At 42.8% G+C, this 19,926-nt stretch overlaps 1 protein-coding gene across 1 annotated transcript in view; it reads right to left on the bottom strand.

Moving 5' to 3' along the window:
- LOC140367895 (uncharacterized) overlaps window positions 1-19,926 on the bottom strand; it is a 77,868-nt gene that overhangs the window by 8,998 nt on the left and 48,944 nt on the right. The window contains exon 5 of the mRNA XM_072454661.1: window positions 1,533-1,732. Within this exon, the coding sequence (XP_072310762.1) occupies window positions 1,533-1,732 (200 nt within the window). The remainder of the gene's footprint in view (window positions 1-1,532; window positions 1,733-19,926) is intronic.

Genomic DNA, 19,926 nt, shown 5'->3' with positions numbered 1-19,926 from the left:
CTCATGTCGGGGGCTCATGTCAGGGGCTCATGTCGGGGGCTCATGTCAGGGGCTCCTGTCGGGGGGCTCATGTTGGGGGGCTCATGTCAGGGGCTCATGTCAGGGGCTCATGTCAAGGGCTCCTGTCAGGGGCTCATGTCGGGGGCTCATGTCAGGGGCTCATGTCAAGGGCTCCTGTCAGGGGCTCATGTCGGGGGCTCATGTCAGGGGCTCATGTCAAGGGCTCCTGTCAGGGGCTCATGTCGGGGGCTCATGTCAGGGGCTCATGTCGGGGGCTCATGTCAGGGGCTCATGTCAAGGGCTCCTGTCAGGGGCTCATGTCGGGGGCTCATGTCAGGGGCTCATGTCAAGGGCTCCTGTCAGGGGCTCATGTCGGGGGCTCATGTCAGGGGCTCATGTCGGGGGCTCATGTCGGGGGCTCATGTCGGGGGCTCATGTCGGGGGCTCATGTCGGGGGGCTCATGTCAGGGGCTCATGTCAGGGGCTCATGTCAGGGGCTCATGTCGGGGGCTCATGTCAGGGGCTCATGTCAGGGGCTCATGTCAAGGGCTCCTGTCGGGGGCTCATGTCAGGGGCTCATGTCGGGGGCTCATGTTGGGGGGCTCATGTCTGGGGCTCATGTCGGGGGCTCATGTCAGGGGCTCATGTCAAGGGCTCCTGTCGGGGGGCTCATGTCGGGGGGCTCATGTCAGGGACTCATGTCAGGGGGCTCATGTCGGGGGCTCATGTCGGGGGGCTCATGTCAGGGGCTCATGTCGGGGGGCTCATGTCGGGGGCTCATGTCAGGGGCTCATGTCAGGGGCTCATGTCGGGGGCTCATGTCGGGGTCTCATGTCAGGGGCTCATGTCAAGGGCTCCTGTCGGGGGGCTCATGTCGGGGGGCTCATGTCGGGGGGCTCATGTCAGGGGCTCATGTCAGGGGCTCATGTCAGGGGCTCATGTCGGGGGCTCATGTCGGGGGCTCATGTCGGGGGCTCATATCAGGGGCTCATGTCAAGGGCTCATGTCGGGGGGGCTCATGTCGGGGGCTCATGTCGGGGGCTCCTGTCGGGGGGCTCCTGTCGGGGGGCTCATGTCGGGGGGCTCATGTCGGGGGCTCATGTCGGGGGCTCATGTCGGGGGGGCTCATGTCAGGGGCTCATGTCGGGGGGCTCATGTCGGGGGCTCATGTCGGGGGCTCATGTCGGGGGCTCATGTCAGGGGCTCATGTCGGGGGCTCATGTCGGGGGCTCATGTAAGGGGGCTCATGTCGGGGGGGCTCATGTCGGGGGCTCATGTCAGGGGCTCATGTCGGGGGCTCATGTCAGGGGCTCATGTCAGGGGGCTCATGTCAGGGACTCATGTCAGGGGTTAACCCTGACCTTAACCCTCACATCAGGTTTTTCAGCAATAAATACATGTTTTTGACTAAATAAAAGAGAGATAAATAATACTGCTAATGTCAAAAAAAACATTCCGCTCAAATACATAATATCTCTGGTGAGACAAGCAGATAGTGGACATTATGAGTTCTTGTCCACCCAGGGTCCCACCTGTAGTTGAGGGTGCGTCCCCCGTCCCTGAGCCAGGACTTGTTGCACTCCTGCTCTGGTGTAGGGACACAAATGTCCCGCTGAGTCCAGGACTGGCTCCACCCTGGAGGCGTGACGTCCCTCAGACCCGTGGGGTGCTCTTCTTCGGACTGACGCAGTTTGTAGGACACGTCCCAGCCGTCCCAGTCGAACAGCTCGTCCTGGAACAACAGGGGACAAAGTCATTCATCTGAAACGTCTCTCGATGTCATTTGTAATCCTTCATGCAGGGGTCATGTTTAATGCAGGTGTCATGTTTAATGCAGGTGTCCTGTTTAATGCAGGTGTCATGTGTAATGCAGGTGTCATGTTTAATGCAGGTGTCATGTGTAATGCAGGTGTCATGTTTAATGCAGGTGTCATGTGTAATGCAGGTGTCCTGTTTAATGCAGGTGTCATGTGTAATGCAGGTGTCATGTTTAATGCAGGTGTCATGTTTAACGCAGGTGTCTTGTGTAATGCAGGTGTCATGTTTAATGCAGGTGTCATGTTTAATGCAGGTGTCATGTTTAATGCAGGAATGCAGGTGTCATGTTTAATGCAGGTGTCATGTTTAATGCAGGAATGCAGGTGTCATGTTTAATGCAGGTGTCATGTTTAATGTAGGTGTCATGTTTAATGCAGGTGTCATGTTTAATGTAGGTGGCATGTGTAATGCAGGTGTCATGTTTAATGCAGGTGCCATGTTTAATGCAGGTGTCATGTTTAATGCAGGTGTCATGTGTAATGCAGGTGTCATGTTTAATGCAGGTGTCATGTGTAATGCAGGTGTCATGTTTGATGCAGGTGTCATGTTTAATGCAGGTGTCATGTGTGATGCAGGTGTCATGTTTAATGCAGTGTCATGTTTAGTGCAGGTGTTATGTTTAATGCAGGTGTCATGTTTATTGCAGGTGTCATGTTTAATGCAGGTGTCATGTTTAATGCAGGTGTCATTTGTGATGCAGGTGTCATGTTTAATGCAGTGTCATGTTTAGTGCAGGTGTCATGTTTAATGCAGGTGCCGTGTTTAATGCAGGTGTCATGTTTAATGCAGGTGCCATGTTTAATGCAGGTGTCATGTTTAATGCAGGTGTCATGTTTAATGCAGGAATGCAGGTGTCATGTTTAATGCAGGTGCCATGTGTAATGCAGGTGTCATGTTTAATGCAGGTGTCATGTGTAATGCAGGTGTCATGTTTAATGCAGGTGTCATGTGTAATGCAGGTGTCCTGTTTAATGCAGGTGTCATGTGTAATGCAGGTGTCATGTTTAATGCAGGTGTCATGTTTAACGCAGGTGTCATGTGTAATGCAGGTGTCATGTTTAATGCAGGTGTCATGTTTAATGCAGGTGTCATGTTTAATGCAGGAATGCAGGTGTCATGTTTAATGCAGGTGTCATGTTTAATGCAGGAATGCAGGTGTCATGTTTAATGCAGATGTCATGTTTAATGTAGGTGTCATGTTTAATGCAGGTGTCATGTTTAATGTAGGTGGCATGTGTAATGCAGGTGTCATGTTTAATGCAGGTGCCATGTTTAATGCAGGTGTCATGTTTAATGCAGGTGTCATGTGTAATGCAGGTGTCATGTTTAATGCAGGTGTCATGTGTAATGCAGGTGTCATGTTTAATGCAGGTGTCATGTTTAATGCAGGTGTCATGTGTGATGCAGGTGTCATGTTTAATGCAGTGTCATGTTTAGTGCAGGTGTCATGTTTAATGCAGGTGTCATGTTTAATGCAGGTGTCATGTTTAATGCAGGTGTCATGTTTAATGCAGGTGTCATGTATGATGCAGGTGTCATGTTTAATGCAGTGTCATGTTTAGTGCAGGTGTCATGTTTAATGCAGGTGCCGTGTTTAATGCAGGTGTCATGTTTAATGCAGGTGCCATGTTTAATGCAGGTGTCATGTTTAATGCAGGTGTAATGTGTAATGCAGGTGTCATGTGTAATGCAGGTGTCATGTGTAATGCAGGTGTCATGTTTAATGCAGGTGTCATGTTTAATGCAGGTGTCATGTGTAATGCAGGTGTCATGTTTAATGCAGGTGTCATGTGTAATGCAGGTGTCATGTTTAATGCAGGAATGCAGGTGTCATGTGTAATGCACGTGTCATGTGTAATGCAGGTGTCATGTGTAATGCAGGTGTCATGTTTAACGCAGGTGCCATGTTTAATGCAGGTGTCATGTTTAATGCAGGTGTCATGTTTAATGCAGGTGTCATGTTTAATGTAGGTGTCATGTTTAATGCAGATGTCCTGTTTAATGCAGGTGTCATGTGTAATGTGGGTGTCATGTTTAATGCAGGTGTCATGTGTAATGCAGGTGTCATGTTTAATGCAGGTGTCATGTTTAATGCAGGTGTCATGTTTAATGCAGGTGTCATGTTTAATGCAGGAATGCAGGTGTCATGTTTAATGCAGGTGTCATGTTTAATGCAGGAATGCAGGTGTCATGTTTAATGTAGGTGTCATGTTTAATGCAGGTGTCATGTTTAATGCAGGTGTCATGTGTAATGCAGGTGTCATGTTTAATGCAGGTGCCATGTTTAATGCAGGTGTCATGTTTAATGCAGGTGTCATGTTTAATGCAGGTGTCATGTTTAATGCAGGTGTCATGTTTAATGCAGGAATGCAGGTGTCATGTTTAATGCAGGAATGCAGGTGTCATGTTTAATGTAGGTGTCATGTTTAATGCAGGTGTCATGTTTAATGCAGGTGTCATGTGTAATGCAGGTGTCATGTTTAATGCAGGTGCCATGTTTAATGCAGGTGTCATGTTTAATGCAGGTGTCATGTTTAATGCAGGTGTCATGTTTAATGCAGGTGTCATGTTTAATGCAGGAATGCAGGTGTCATGTTTAATGCAGGTGTCATGTGTAATGCAGGTGTCATGTTCAATGCAGGTGTCATGTGTAATGCAGGTGTCATGTTTAATGCAGGTGTCATGTGTAATGCAGGTGTCATGTTTAATGCAGGTGTCATGTTTAATGCAGGTGTCATGTGTAATGCAGGTGTCATGTGTAATGCAGGAGTCATGTGTAATGCAGGTGTCATGTTTAATGCAGGTGTCATGTGTAATGCAGGTGTCATGTTTAATGCAGGTGTCATGTGTAATGCAGGTGTCATGTTTAATGCAATTGTCATGTTTAATGCAGGTGTCATGTTTAATGTAGGTGTCATGTTTAATGCAGGTGTCATGTTTAATGTAGGTGTCATGTTTAATGCAGGTGTCATGTTTAATGCAGGTGTCATGTTTAATGCAGGTGCCATGTTTAATGCAGGTGTCATGTTTAATGCAGGTGTCATGTGTAATGCAGGTGTCATGTGTAATGCAGGTGTCATGTTTAATGCAGGTGTCATGTTTAATGCAGGTGTCATGTTTAATGCAGGTGTCATGTTTAATGCAGGTGTCATGTGTAATGCAGGTGTCATGTTTAATGCAGGTGTCATGTTTAATGCAGGTGTCATGTTTAATGTAGGTGTCATGTTTAATGCAGGTGTCATGTTTAATGCAGGTGTCATGTTTAATGCAGGTGTCATGTGTAATGCAGGTGTCATGTTTAATGCAGGTGTCATGTGTAATGCAGGTGTCATGTTTAATGCAGGAATGCAGGTGTCATGTGTAATGCACGTGTCATGTGTAATGCAGGTGTCATGTGTAATGCAGGTGTCATGTTTAACGCAGGTGCCATGTTTAATGCAGGTGTCATGTTTAATGCAGGTGTCATGTTTGATGCAGGTGTCATGTTTAATGTAGGTGTCATGTTTAATGCAGATGTCATGTTTAATGCAGGTGTCATGTGTAATGCAGGTGTCATGTTTAATGCAGGTGTCATGTGTAATGCAGGTGTCATGTTTAATGCAGGTGTCATGTTTAATGTAGGTGTCATGTTTAATGCAGGTGTCATGTTTAATGCAGGAATGCAGGTGTCATGTTTAATGCAGGTGTCATGTTTAATGTAGGTGTCATGTTTAATGCAGGTGTCATGTTTAATGTAGGTGGCATGTGTAATGCAGGTGTCATGTTTAATGCAGGTGCCATGTTTAATGCAGGTGTCATGTTTAATGCAGGTGTCATGTGTAATGCAGGTGTCATGTTTAATGCAGGTGTCATGTGTAATGCAGGTGTCATGTTTGATGCAGGTGTCATGTTTAATGCAGGTGTCATGTGTGATGCAGGTGTCATGTTTAATGCAGTGTCATGTTTAGTGCAGGTGTTATGTTTAATGCAGGTGTCATGTTTATTGCAGGTGTCATGTTTAATGCAGGTGTCATGTTTAATGCAGGTGTCATTTGTGATGCAGGTGTCATGTTTAATGCAGTGTCATGTTTAGTGCAGGTGTCATGTTTAATGCAGGTGCCGTGTTTAATGCAGGTGTCATGTTTAATGCAGGTGCCATGTTTAATGCAGGTGTCATGTTTAATGCAGGTGTCATGTTTAATGCAGGAATGCAGGTGTCATGTGTAATGCACGTGTCATGTGTAATGCAGGTGTCATGTGTAATGCAGGTGTCATGTTTAACGCAGGTGCCATGTTTAATGCAGGTGTCATGTTTAATGCAGGTGTCATGTTTGATGCAGGTGTCATGTTTAATGTAGGTGTCATGTTTAATGCAGATGTCATGTTTAATGCAGGTGTCATGTGTGATGCAGGTGTCATGTTTAATGCAGTGTCATGTTTAGTGCAGGTGTTATGTTTAATGCAGGTGTCATGTTTATTGCAGGTGTCATGTTTAATGCAGGTGTCATGTTTAATGCAGGTGTCATTTGTGATGCAGGTGTCATGTTTAATGCAGTGTCATGTTTAGTGCAGGTGTCATGTTTAATGCAGGTGCCGTGTTTAATGCAGGTGTCATGTTTAATGCAGGTGCCATGTTTAATGCAGGTGTCATGTTTAATGCAGGTGTCATGTTTAATGCAGGAATGCAGGTGTCATGTGTAATGCACGTGTCATGTGTAATGCAGGTGTCATGTGTAATGCAGGTGTCATGTTTAACGCAGGTGCCATGTTTAATGCAGGTGTCATGTTTAATGCAGGTGTCATGTTTGATGCAGGTGTCATGTTTAATGTAGGTGTCATGTTTAATGCAGATGTCATGTTTAATGCAGGTGTCATGTGTAATGCAGGTGTCATGTTTAATGCAGGTGTCATGTGTAATGCAGGTGTCATGTTTAATGCAGGTGTCATGTTTAATGTAGGTGTCATGTTTAATGCAGGTGTCATGTTTAATGCAGGAATGCAGGTGTCATGTTTAATGCAGGTGTCATGTTTAATGTAGGTGTCATGTTTAATGCAGGTGTCATGTTTAATGTAGGTGGCATGTGTAATGCAGGTGTCATGTTTAATGCAGGTGCCATGTTTAATGCAGGTGTCATGTTTAATGCAGGTGTCATGTGTAATGCAGGTGTCATGTTTAATGCAGGTGTCATGTGTAATGCAGGTGTCATGTTTGATGCAGGTGTCATGTTTAATGCAGGTGTCATGTGTGATGCAGGTGTCATGTTTAATGCAGTGTCATGTTTAGTGCAGGTGTTATGTTTAATGCAGGTGTCATGTTTATTGCAGGTGTCATGTTTAATGCAGGTGTCATGTTTAATGCAGGTGTCATTTGTGATGCAGGTGTCATGTTTAATGCAGTGTCATGTTTAGTGCAGGTGTCATGTTTAATGCAGGTGCCGTGTTTAATGCAGGTGTCATGTTTAATGCAGGTGCCATGTTTAATGCAGGTGTCATGTTTAATGCAGGTGTCATGTTTAATGCAGGAATGCAGGTGTCATGTTTAATGCAGGTGCCATGTGTAATGCAGGTGTCATGTTTAATGCAGGTGTCATGTGTAATGCAGGTGTCATGTTTAATGCAGGTGTCATGTGTAATGCAGGTGTCCTGTTTAATGCAGGTGTCATGTGTAATGCAGGTGTCATGTTTAATGCAGGTGTCATGTTTAACGCAGGTGTCATGTGTAATGCAGGTGTCATGTTTAATGCAGGTGTCATGTTTAATGCAGGTGTCATGTTTAATGCAGGAATGCAGGTGTCATGTTTAATGCAGGTGTCATGTTTAATGCAGGAATGCAGGTGTCATGTTTAATGCAGATGTCATGTTTAATGTAGGTGTCATGTTTAATGCAGGTGTCATGTTTAATGTAGGTGGCATGTGTAATGCAGGTGTCATGTTTAATGCAGGTGCCATGTTTAATGCAGGTGTCATGTTTAATGCAGGTGTCATGTGTAATGCAGGTGTCATGTTTAATGCAGGTGTCATGTGTAATGCAGGTGTCATGTTTAATGCAGGTGTCATGTTTAATGCAGGTGTCATGTGTGATGCAGGTGTCATGTTTAATGCAGTGTCATGTTTAGTGCAGGTGTCATGTTTAATGCAGGTGTCATGTTTAATGCAGGTGTCATGTTTAATGCAGGTGTCATGTTTAATGCAGGTGTCATGTATGATGCAGGTGTCATGTTTAATGCAGTGTCATGTTTAGTGCAGGTGTCATGTTTAATGCAGGTGCCGTGTTTAATGCAGGTGTCATGTTTAATGCAGGTGCCATGTTTAATGCAGGTGTCATGTTTAATGCAGGTGTAATGTGTAATGCAGGTGTCATGTGTAATGCAGGTGTCATGTGTAATGCAGGTGTCATGTTTAATGCAGGTGTCATGTTTAATGCAGGTGTCATGTGTAATGCAGGTGTCATGTTTAATGCAGGTGTCATGTGTAATGCAGGTGTCATGTTTAATGCAGGAATGCAGGTGTCATGTGTAATGCACGTGTCATGTGTAATGCAGGTGTCATGTGTAATGCAGGTGTCATGTTTAACGCAGGTGCCATGTTTAATGCAGGTGTCATGTTTAATGCAGGTGTCATGTTTAATGCAGGTGTCATGTTTAATGTAGGTGTCATGTTTAATGCAGATGTCCTGTTTAATGCAGGTGTCATGTGTAATGTGGGTGTCATGTTTAATGCAGGTGTCATGTGTAATGCAGGTGTCATGTTTAATGCAGGTGTCATGTTTAATGCAGGTGTCATGTTTAATGCAGGTGTCATGTTTAATGCAGGAATGCAGGTGTCATGTTTAATGCAGGTGTCATGTTTAATGCAGGAATGCAGGTGTCATGTTTAATGTAGGTGTCATGTTTAATGCAGGTGTCATGTTTAATGCAGGTGTCATGTGTAATGCAGGTGTCATGTTTAATGCAGGTGCCATGTTTAATGCAGGTGTCATGTTTAATGCAGGTGTCATGTTTAATGCAGGTGTCATGTTTAATGCAGGTGTCATGTTTAATGCAGGAATGCAGGTGTCATGTTTAATGCAGGAATGCAGGTGTCATGTTTAATGTAGGTGTCATGTTTAATGCAGGTGTCATGTTTAATGCAGGTGTCATGTGTAATGCAGGTGTCATGTTTAATGCAGGTGCCATGTTTAATGCAGGTGTCATGTTTAATGCAGGTGTCATGTTTAATGCAGGTGTCATGTTTAATGCAGGTGTCATGTTTAATGCAGGAATGCAGGTGTCATGTTTAATGCAGGTGTCATGTGTAATGCAGGTGTCATGTTCAATGCAGGTGTCATGTGTAATGCAGGTGTCATGTTTAATGCAGGTGTCATGTGTAATGCAGGTGTCATGTTTAATGCAGGTGTCATGTTTAATGCAGGTGTCATGTGTAATGCAGGTGTCATGTGTAATGCAGGAGTCATGTGTAATGCAGGTGTCATGTTTAATGCAGGTGTCATGTGTAATGCAGGTGTCATGTTTAATGCAGGTGTCATGTGTAATGCAGGTGTCATGTTTAATGCAATTGTCATGTTTAATGCAGGTGTCATGTTTAATGTAGGTGTCATGTTTAATGCAGGTGTCATGTTTAATGTAGGTGTCATGTTTAATGCAGGTGTCATGTTTAATGCAGGTGTCATGTTTAATGCAGGTGCCATGTTTAATGCAGGTGTCATGTTTAATGCAGGTGTCATGTGTAATGCAGGTGTCATGTGTAATGCAGGTGTCATGTTTAATGCAGGTGTCATGTTTAATGCAGGTGTCATGTTTAATGCAGGTGTCATGTTTAATGCAGGTGTCATGTGTAATGCAGGTGTCATGTTTAATGCAGGTGTCATGTTTAATGCAGGTGTCATGTTTAATGTAGGTGTCATGTTTAATGCAGGTGTCATGTTTAATGCAGGTGTCATGTTTAATGCAGGTGTCATGTTTAATGCAGGTGTCATGTGTAATGCAGGTGTCATGTTTAATGCAGGTGTCATGTGTAATGCAGGTGTCATGTTTAATGCAGGAATGCAGGTGTCATGTGTAATGCACGTGTCATGTGTAATGCAGGTGTCATGTGTAATGCAGGTGTCATGTTTAACGCAGGTGCCATGTTTAATGCAGGTGTCATGTTTAATGCAGGTGTCATGTTTGATGCAGGTGTCATGTTTAATGTAGGTGTCATGTTTAATGCAGATGTCATGTTTAATGCAGGTGTCATGTGTAATGCAGGTGTCATGTTTAATGCAGGTGTCATGTGTAATGCAGGTGTCATGTTTAATGCAGGTGTCATGTTTAATGTAGGTGTCATGTTTAATGCAGGTGTCATGTTTAATGCAGGAATGCAGGTGTCATGTTTAATGCAGGTGTCATGTTTAATGCAGGAATGCAGGTGTCATGTTTAATGTAGGTGTCATGTTTAATGCAGGTGTCATGTTTAATGCAGGTGTCATGTGTAATGCAGGTGTCATGTTTAATGCAGGTGTCATGTTTAATGCAGGTGTCATGTTTAATGCAGGTGTCATGTTTAATGCAGGTGTCATGTTTAATGCAGGAATGCAGGTGTCATGTTTAATGCAGGTGTCATGTGTAATGCAGGTGTCATGTTTAATGCAGGTGTCATGTGTAATGAAGGTGTCATGTTTAATGCAGGTGTCATGTGTACTGCAGGTGTCATGTTTAATGCAGGTGTCATGTTTAATGCAGGTGTCATGTGTAATGCAGGTGTCATGTGTAATGCAGGAGTCATGTGTAATGCAGGTGTCATGTTTAATGCAGGTGTCATGTGTAATGCAGGTGTCATGTTTAATGCAGGTGTCATGTGTAATGCAGGTGTCATGTTTAATGCAATTGTCATGTTTAATGCAGGTGTCATGTTTAATGTAGGTGTCATGTTTAATGCAGGTGTCATGTTTAATGTAGGTGTCATGTTTAATGCAGGTGTCATGTTTAATGCAGGTGTCATGTTTAATGCAGGTGCCATGTTTAATGCAGGTGTCATGTGTAATGCAGGTGTCATGTGTAATGCAGGTGTCATGTTTAATGCAGGTGTCATGTTTAATGCAGGTGTCATGTTTAATGCAGGTGTCATGTTTAATGCAGGTGTCATGTGTAATGCAGGTGTCATGTTTAATGCAGGTGTCATGTTTAATGCAGGTGTCATGTTTAATGTAGGTGTCATGTTTAATGCAGGTGTCATGTTTAATGCAGTTGTCATGTTTAATGCAGGTGTCATGTTTAATGCAGGTGTCATGTGTAATGCAGGTGTCATGTGTAATGCAGGTGTCATGTTTAATGCAGGTGTCATGTTTAATGCAGGTGTCATGTTTAATGCAGGTGTCATGTTTAATGTAGGTGTCATGTGTAATGCAGGTGTCATGTGTAATGCAGGTGTCATGTGTAATGCAGGTGTCATGTTTAATGCAGGTGTCATGTGTAATGCAGGTGTCATGTGTAATGCAGGTGTCATGTTTAATGCAGGTGTCATGTTTAATGCAGGTGTCATGTGTAATGCAGGTGTCATGTGTAATGCAGGTGTCATGTGTAATGCAGGTGTCATGTTTAATGCAGGAATGCAGGTGTCATGTGTAATGCAGGTGTCATGTGTAATGCAGGTGTCATGTTTAATGTAGGTGTCATGTGTAATGCAGGTGTCATGTGTAATGCAGGTGTCATGTGTAATGCAGGTGTCATGTGTAATGCAGGTGTCATGTTTAATGCAGGAATGCAGGTGTCATGTGTAATGCAGGTGTCATGTGCAATGCAGGTGTCATGTTTAATGCAGGAATGCAGGTGTCATGTGTAATGCAGGTGTCATGTGTAATGCAGGTGTCATGTGTAATGCAGGTGTCATGTGTAATGCAGGTGTCATGTTTAATGCAGGAATGCAGGTGTCATGTGTAATGCAGGTGTCATGTGTAATGCAGTTGTCATGTTTAATGCAGGAATGCAGGTGTCATGTGTAATGCAGGTGTCATGTGTAATGCAGGTGTCATGCGTGATGCAGGTGTCATGTGTAATGCAGGTGTCATGTTTAATGCAGGAATGCAGGTGTCATGTGTAATGCAGGTGTCATGTGTAATGCAGGTGTCATGTGTAATGCAGGTGTCATGTTTAATGCAGGAATGCAGGTGTCATGTGTAATGCAGGTGTCATGTGTAATGCAGGTGTCATGTGTAATGCAGGTGTCATGTGTAATGCAGGTGTCATGTTTAATGCAGGAATGCAGGTGTCATGTGTAATGCAGGTGTCATGTGTAATGCAGGTGTCATGTTTAATGCAGGAATGCAGGTGTCATGTGTAATGCAGGTGTCATGTGTAATGCAGGTGTCATGTGTAATGCAGGTGTCATGTTTAATGCAGGAATGCAGGTGTCATGTGTAATGCAGGTGTCATGTGTAATGCAGGTGTCATGTGTAATGCAGGTGTCATGTTTAATGCAGGAATGCAGGTGTCATGTGTAATGCAGGTGTCATGTGTAATGCAGGTGTCATGTGTAATGCAGGTGTCATGTTTAATGCAGGAATGCAGGTGTCATGTGTAATGCAGGTGTCATGTGTAATGCAGGTGTCATGTTTAATGCAGGAATGCAGGTGTCATGTGTAATGCAGGTGTCATGTGTAATGCAGGTGTCATGTGTAATGCAGGTGTCATGTTTAATGCAGGAATGCAGGTGTCATGTGTAATGCAGGTGTCATGTGTAATGCAGGTGTCATGTGTAATGCAGGTGTCATGTTTAATGCAGGAATGCAGGTGTCATGTGTAATGCAGGTGTCATGTGTAATGCAGGTGTCATGTTTAATGCAGGTGTCATGTGTAATGCAGGTGTCCTGTTTAATGCAGGTGTCATGTGTAATGCAGGTGTCATGTTTAATGCAGGTGTCATGTTTAACGCAGGTGTCTTGTGTAATGCAGGTGTCATGTTTAATGCAGGTGTCATGTTTAATGCAGGTGTCATGTTTAATGCAGGAATGCAGGTGTCATGTTTAATGCAGGTGTCATGTTTAATGCAGGAATGCAGGTGTCATGTTTAATGCAGGTGTCATGTTTAATGTAGGTGTCATGTTTAATGCAGGTGTCATGTTTAATGTAGGTGGCATGTGTAATGCAGGTGTCATGTTTAATGCAGGTGCCATGTTTAATGCAGGTGTCATGTTTAATGCAGGTGTCATGTGTAATGCAGGTGTCATGTTTAATGCAGGTGTCATGTGTAATGCAGGTGTCATGTTTGATGCAGGTGTCATGTTTAATGCAGGTGTCATGTGTGATGCAGGTGTCATGTTTAATGCAGTGTCATGTTTAGTGCAGGTGTTATGTTTAATGCAGGTGTCATGTTTATTGCAGGTGTCATGTTTAATGCAGGTGTCATGTTTAATGCAGGTGTCATTTGTGATGCAGGTGTCATGTTTAATGCAGTGTCATGTTTAGTGCAGGTGTCATGTTTAATGCAGGTGCCGTGTTTAATGCAGGTGTCATGTTTAATGCAGGTGCCATGTTTAATGCAGGTGTCATGTTTAATGCAGGTGTCATGTTTAATGCAGGAATGCAGGTGTCATGTTTAATGCAGGTGCCATGTGTAATGCAGGTGTCATGTTTAATGCAGGTGTCATGTGTAATGCAGGTGTCATGTTTAATGCAGGTGTCATGTGTAATGCAGGTGTCCTGTTTAATGCAGGTGTCATGTGTAATGCAGGTGTCATGTTTAATGCAGGTGTCATGTTTAACGCAGGTGTCATGTGTAATGCAGGTGTCATGTTTAATGCAGGTGTCATGTTTAATGCAGGTGTCATGTTTAATGCAGGAATGCAGGTGTCATGTTTAATGCAGGTGTCATGTTTAATGCAGGAATGCAGGTGTCATGTTTAATGCAGGTGTCATGTTTAATGTAGGTGTCATGTTTAATGCAGGTGTCATGTTTAATGAAGGTGGCATGTGTAATGCAGGTGTCATGTTTAATGCAGGTGCCATGTTTAATGCAGGTGTCATGTTTAATGCAGGTGTCATGTGTAATGCAGGTGTCATGTTTAATGCAGGTGTCATGTGTAATGCAGGTGTCATGTTTAATGCAGGTGTCATGTTTAATGCAGGTGTCATGTGTGATGCAGGTGTCATGTTTAATGCAGTGTCATGTTTAGTGCAGGTGTCATGTTTAATGCAGGTGTCATGTTTAATGCAGGTGTCATGTTTAATGCAGGTGTCATGTTTAATGCAGGTGTCATGTATGATGCAGGTGTCATGTTTAATGCAGTGTCATGTTTAGTGCAGGTGTCATGTTTAATGCAGGTGCCGTGTTTAATGCAGGTGTCATGTTTAATGCAGGTGCCATGTTTAATGCAGGTGTCATGTTTAATGCAGGTGTAATGTGTAATGCAGGTGTCATGTGTAATGCAGGTGTCATGTGTAATGCAGGTGTCATGTTTAATGCAGGTGTCATGTTTAATGCAGGTGTCATGTGTAATGCAGGTGTCATGTTTAATGCAGGTGTCATGTGTAATGCAGGTGTCATGTTTAATGCAGGAATGCAGGTGTCATGTGTAATGCACGTGTCATGTGTAATGCAGGTGTCATGTGTAATGCAGGTGTCATGTTTAACGCAGGTGCCATGTTTAATGCAGGTGTCATGTTTAATGCAGGTGTCATGTTTAATGCAGGTGTCATGTTTAATGTAGGTGTCATGTTTAATGCAGATGTCCTGTTTAATGCAGGTGTCATGTGTAATGTGGGTGTCATGTTTAATGCAGGTGTCATGTGTAATGCAGGTGTCATGTTTAATGCAGGTGTCATGTTTAATGCAGGTGTCATGTTTAATGCAGGTGTCATGTTTAATGCAGGAATGCAGGTGTCATGTTTAATGCAGGTGTCATGTTTAATGCAGGAATGCAGGTGTCATGTTTAATGTAGGTGTCATGTTTAATGCAGGTGTCATGTTTAATGCAGGTGTCATGTGTAATGCAGGTGTCATGTTTAATGCAGGTGCCATGTTTAATGCAGGTGTCATGTTTAATGCAGGTGTCATGTTTAATGCAGGTGTCATGTTTAATGCAGGTGTCATGTTTAATGCAGGAATGCAGGTGTCATGTTTAATGCAGGAATGCAGGTGTCATGTTTAATGTAGGTGTCATGTTTAATGCAGGTGTCATGTTTAATGCAGGTGTCATGTGTAATGCAGGTGTCATGTTTAATGCAGGTGCCATGTTTAATGCAGGTGTCATGTTTAATGCAGGTGTCATGTTTAATGCAGGTGTCATGTTTAATGCAGGTGTCATGTTTAATGCAGGAATGCAGGTGTCATGTTTAATGCAGGTGTCATGTGTAATGCAGGTGTCATGTTCAATGCAGGTGTCATGTGTAATGCAGGTGTCATGTTTAATGCAGGTGTCATGTGTAATGCAGGTGTCATGTTTAATGCAGGTGTCATGTTTAATGCAGGTGTCATGTGTAATGCAGGTGTCATGTGTAATGCAGGAGTCATGTGTAATGCAGGTGTCATGTTTAATGCAGGTGTCATGTGTAATGCAGGTGTCATGTTTAATGCAGGTGTCATGTGTAATGCAGGTGTCATGTTTAATGCAATTGTCATGTTTAATGCAGGTGTCATGTTTAATGTAGGTGTCATGTTTAATGCAGGTGTCATGTTTAATGTAGGTGTCATGTTTAATGCAGGTGTCATGTTTAATGCAGGTGTCATGTTTAATGCAGGTGCCATGTTTAATGCAGGTGTCATGTTTAATGCAGGTGTCATGTGTAATGCAGGTGTCATGTGTAATGCAGGTGTCATGTTTAATGCAGGTGTCATGTTTAATGCAGGTGTCATGTTTAATGCAGGTGTCATGTTTAATGCAGGTGTCATGTGTAATGCAGGTGTCATGTTTAATGCAGGTGTCATGTTTAATGTAGGTGTCATGTTTAATGCAGGTGTCATGTTTAATGCAGGTGTCATGTTTAATGCAGGTGTCATGTTTAATGCAGGTGTCATGTGTAATGCAGGTGTCATGTTTAATGCAGGTGTCATGTGTAATGCAGGTGTCATGTTTAATGCAGGAATGCAGGTGTCATGTGTAATGCACGTGTCATGTGTAATGCAGGTGTCATGTGTAATGCAGGTGTCATGTTTAACGCAGGTGCCATGTTTAATGCAGGTGTCATGTTTAATGCAGGTGTCATGTTTGATGCAGGTGTCATGTTTAATGTAGGTGTAATGTTTAATGCAGATGTCATGTTTAATGCAGGTGTCATGTGTAATGCAGGTGTCATGTTTAATGCAGGTGTCATGTGTAATGCAGGTGTCATGTTTAATGCAGGTGTCATGTTTAATGTAGGTGTCATGTTTAATGCAGGTGTCATGTTTAATGCAGGAATGCAGGTGTCATGTTTAATGCAGGTGTCATGTTTAATGCAGGAATGCAGGTGTCATGTTTAATGTAGGTGTCATGTTTAATGCAGGTGTCATGTTTAATGCAGGTGTCATGTGTAATGCAGGTGTCATGTTTAATGCAGGTGTCATGTTTAATGCAGGTGTCATGTTTAATGCAGGTGTCATGTTTAATGCAGGAATGCAGGTGTCATGTTTAATGCAGGTGTCATGTGTAATGCAGGTGTCATGTTTAATGCAGGTGTCATGTGTAATGAAGGTGTCATGTTTAATGCAGGTGTCATGTGTACTGCAGGTGTCATGTTTAATGCAGGTGTCATGTTTAATGCAGGTGTCATGTGTAATGCAGGTGTCATGTGTAATGCAGGAGTCATGTGTAATGCAGGTGTCATGTTTAATGCAGGTGTCATGTGTAATGCAGGTGTCATGTTTAATGGAGGTGTCATGTGTAATGCAGGTGTCATGTTTAATGCAATTGTCATGTTTAATGCAGGTGTCATGTTTAATGTAGGTGTCATGTTTAATGCAGGTGTCATGTTTAATGTAGGTGTCATGTTTAATGCAGGTGTCATGTTTAATGCAGGTGTCATGTTTAATGCAGGTGCCATGTTTAATGCAGGTGTCATGTGTAATGCAGGTGTCATGTGTAATGCAGGTGTCATGTTTAATGCAGGTGTCATGTTTAATGCAGGTGTCATGTTTAATGCAGGTGTCATGTTTAATGCAGGTGTCATGTGTAATGCAGGTGTCATGTTTAATGCAGGTGTCATGTTTAATGCAGGTGTCATGTTTAATGTAGGTGTCATGTTTAATGCAGGTGTCATGTTTAATGCAGGTGTCATGTTTAATGCAGGTGTCATGTTTAATGCAGGTGTCATGTGTAATGCAGGTGTCATGTGTAATGCAGGTGTCATGTTTAATGCAGGTGTCATGTTTAATGCAGGTGTCATGTTTAATGCAGGTGTCATGTTTAATGTAGGTGTCATGTGTAATGCAGGTGTCATGTGTAATGCAGGTGTCATGTGTAATGCAGGTGTCATGTTTAATGCAGGTGTCATGTGTAATGCAGGTGTCATGTGTAATGCAGGTGTCATGTTTAATGCAGGTGTCATGTTTAATGCAGGTGTCATGTTTAATGCAGGAATGCAGGTGTCATGTGTAATGCACGTGTCATGTGTAATGCAGGTGTCATGTGTAATGCAGGTGTCATGTTTAACGCAGGTGCCATGTTTAATGCAGGTGTCATGTTTAATGCAGGTGTCATGTTTAATGCAGGTGTCATGTTTAATGTAGGTGTCATGTTTAATGCAGATGTCCTGTTTAATGCAGGTGTCATGTGTAATGTGGGTGTCATGTTTAATGCAGGTGTCATGTGTAATGCAGGTGTCATGTTTAATGCAGGTGTCATGTTTAATGCAGGTGTCATGTTTAATGCAGGTGTCATGTTTAATGCAGGAATGCAGGTGTCATGTTTAATGCAGGTGTCATGTTTAATGCAGGAATGCAGGTGTCATGTTTAATGTAGGTGTCATGTTTAATGCAGGTGTCATGTTTAATGCAGGTGTCATGTGTAATGCAGGTGTCATGTTTAATGCAGGTGCCATGTTTAATGCAGGTGTCATGTTTAATGCAGGTGTCATGTTTAATGCAGGTGTCATGTTTAATGCAGGTGTCATGTTTAATGCAGGAATGCAGGTGTCATGTTTAATGCAGGAATGCAGGTGTCATGTTTAATGTAGGTGTCATGTTTAATGCAGGTGTCATGTTTAATGCAGGTGTCATGTGTAATGCAGGTGTCATGTTTAATGCAGGTGCCATGTTTAATGCAGGTGTCATGTTTAATGCAGGTGTCATGTTTAATGCAGGTGTCATGTTTAATGCAGGTGTCATGTTTAATGCAGGAATGCAGGTGTCATGTTTAATGCAGGTGTCATGTGTAATGCAGGTGTCATGTTCAATGCAGGTGTCATGTGTAATGCAGGTGTCATGTTTAATGCAGGTGTCATGTGTAATGCAGGTGTCATGTTTAATGCAGGTGTCATGTTTAATGCAGGTGTCATGTGTAATGCAGGTGTCATGTGTAATGCAGGAGTCATGTGTAATGCAGGTGTCATGTTTAATGCAGGTGTCATGTGTAATGCAGGTGTCATGTTTAATGCAGGTGTCATGTGTAATGCAGGTGTCATGTTTAATGCAATTGTCATGTTTAATGCAGGTGTCATGTTTAATGTAGGTGTCATGTTTAATGCAGGTGTCATGTTTAATGTAGGTGTCATGTTTAATGCAGGTGTCATGTTTAATGCAGGTGTCATGTTTAATGCAGGTGCCATGTTTAATGCAGGTGTCATGTTTAATGCAGGTGTCATGTGTAATGCAGGTGTCATGTGTAATGCAGGTGTCATGTTTAATGCAGGTGTCATGTTTAATGCAGGTGTCATGTTTAATGCAGGTGTCATGTTTAATGCAGGTGTCATGTGTAATGCAGGTGTCATGTTTAATGCAGGTGTCATGTTTAATGTAGGTGTCATGTTTAATGCAGGTGTCATGTTTAATGCAGGTGTCATGTTTAATGCAGGTGTCATGTTTAATGCAGGTGTCATGTGTAATGCAGGTGTCATGTTTAATGCAGGTGTCATGTGTAATGCAGGTGTCATGTTTAATGCAGGAATGCAGGTGTCATGTGTAATGCACGTGTCATGTGTAATGCAGGTGTCATGTGTAATGCAGGTGTCATGTTTAACGCAGGTGCCATGTTTAATGCAGGTGTCATGTTTAATGCAGGTGTCATGTTTGATGCAGGTGTCATGTTTAATGTAGGTGTAATGTTTAATGCAGATGTCATGTTTAATGCAGGTGTCATGTGTAATGCAGGTGTCATGTTTAATGCAGGTGTCATGTGTAATGCAGGTGTCATGTTTAATGCAGGTGTCATGTTTAATGTAGGTGTCATGTTTAATGCAGGTGTCATGTTTAATGCAGGAATGCAGGTGTCATGTTTAATGCAGGTGTCATGTTTAATGCAGGAATGCAGGTGTCATGTTTAATGTAGGTGTCATGTTTAATGCAGGTGTCATGTTTAATGCAGGTGTCATGTGTAATGCAGGTGTCATGTTTAATGCAGGTGTCATGTTTAATGCAGGTGTCATGTTTAATGCAGGTGTCATGTTTAATGCAGGAATGCAGGTGTCATGTTTAATGCAGGTGTCATGTGTAATGCAGGTGTCATGTTTAATGCAGGTGTCATGTGTAATGAAGGTGTCATGTTTAATGCAGGTGTCATGTGTACTGCAGGTGTCATGTTTAATGCAGGTGTCATGTTTAATGCAGGTGTCATGTGTAATGCAGGTGTCATGTGTAATGCAGGAGTCATGTGTAATGCAGGTGTCATGTTTAATGCAGGTGTCATGTGTAATGCAGGTGTCATGTTTAATGGAGGTGTCATGTGTAATGCAGGTGTCATGTTTAATGCAATTGTCATGTTTAATGCAGGTGTCATGTTTAATGTAGGTGTCATGTTTAATGCAGGTGTCATGTTTAATGTAGGTGTCATGTTTAATGCAGGTGTCATGTTTAATGCAGGTGTCATGTTTAATGCAGGTGCCATGTTTAATGCAGGTGTCATGTGTAATGCAGGTGTCATGTGTAATGCAGGTGTCATGTTTAATGCAGGTGTCATGTTTAATGCAGGTGTCATGTTTAATGCAGGTGTCATGTTTAATGCAGGTGTCATGTGTAATGCAGGTG

This window comes from Eucyclogobius newberryi, unplaced genomic scaffold (genome assembly GCF_026437365.1).
Source record: "Eucyclogobius newberryi isolate DKJ021-1_F unplaced genomic scaffold, fEucNew1.0.hap1 SCAF_2, whole genome shotgun sequence".
Classification (NCBI taxonomy): Eukaryota; Metazoa; Chordata; class Actinopteri; order Gobiiformes; family Gobiidae; genus Eucyclogobius; species Eucyclogobius newberryi.
Note: the sequence above shows the minus strand (reverse complement) of the source record. Positions and strands in the feature narration are given on the sequence as shown.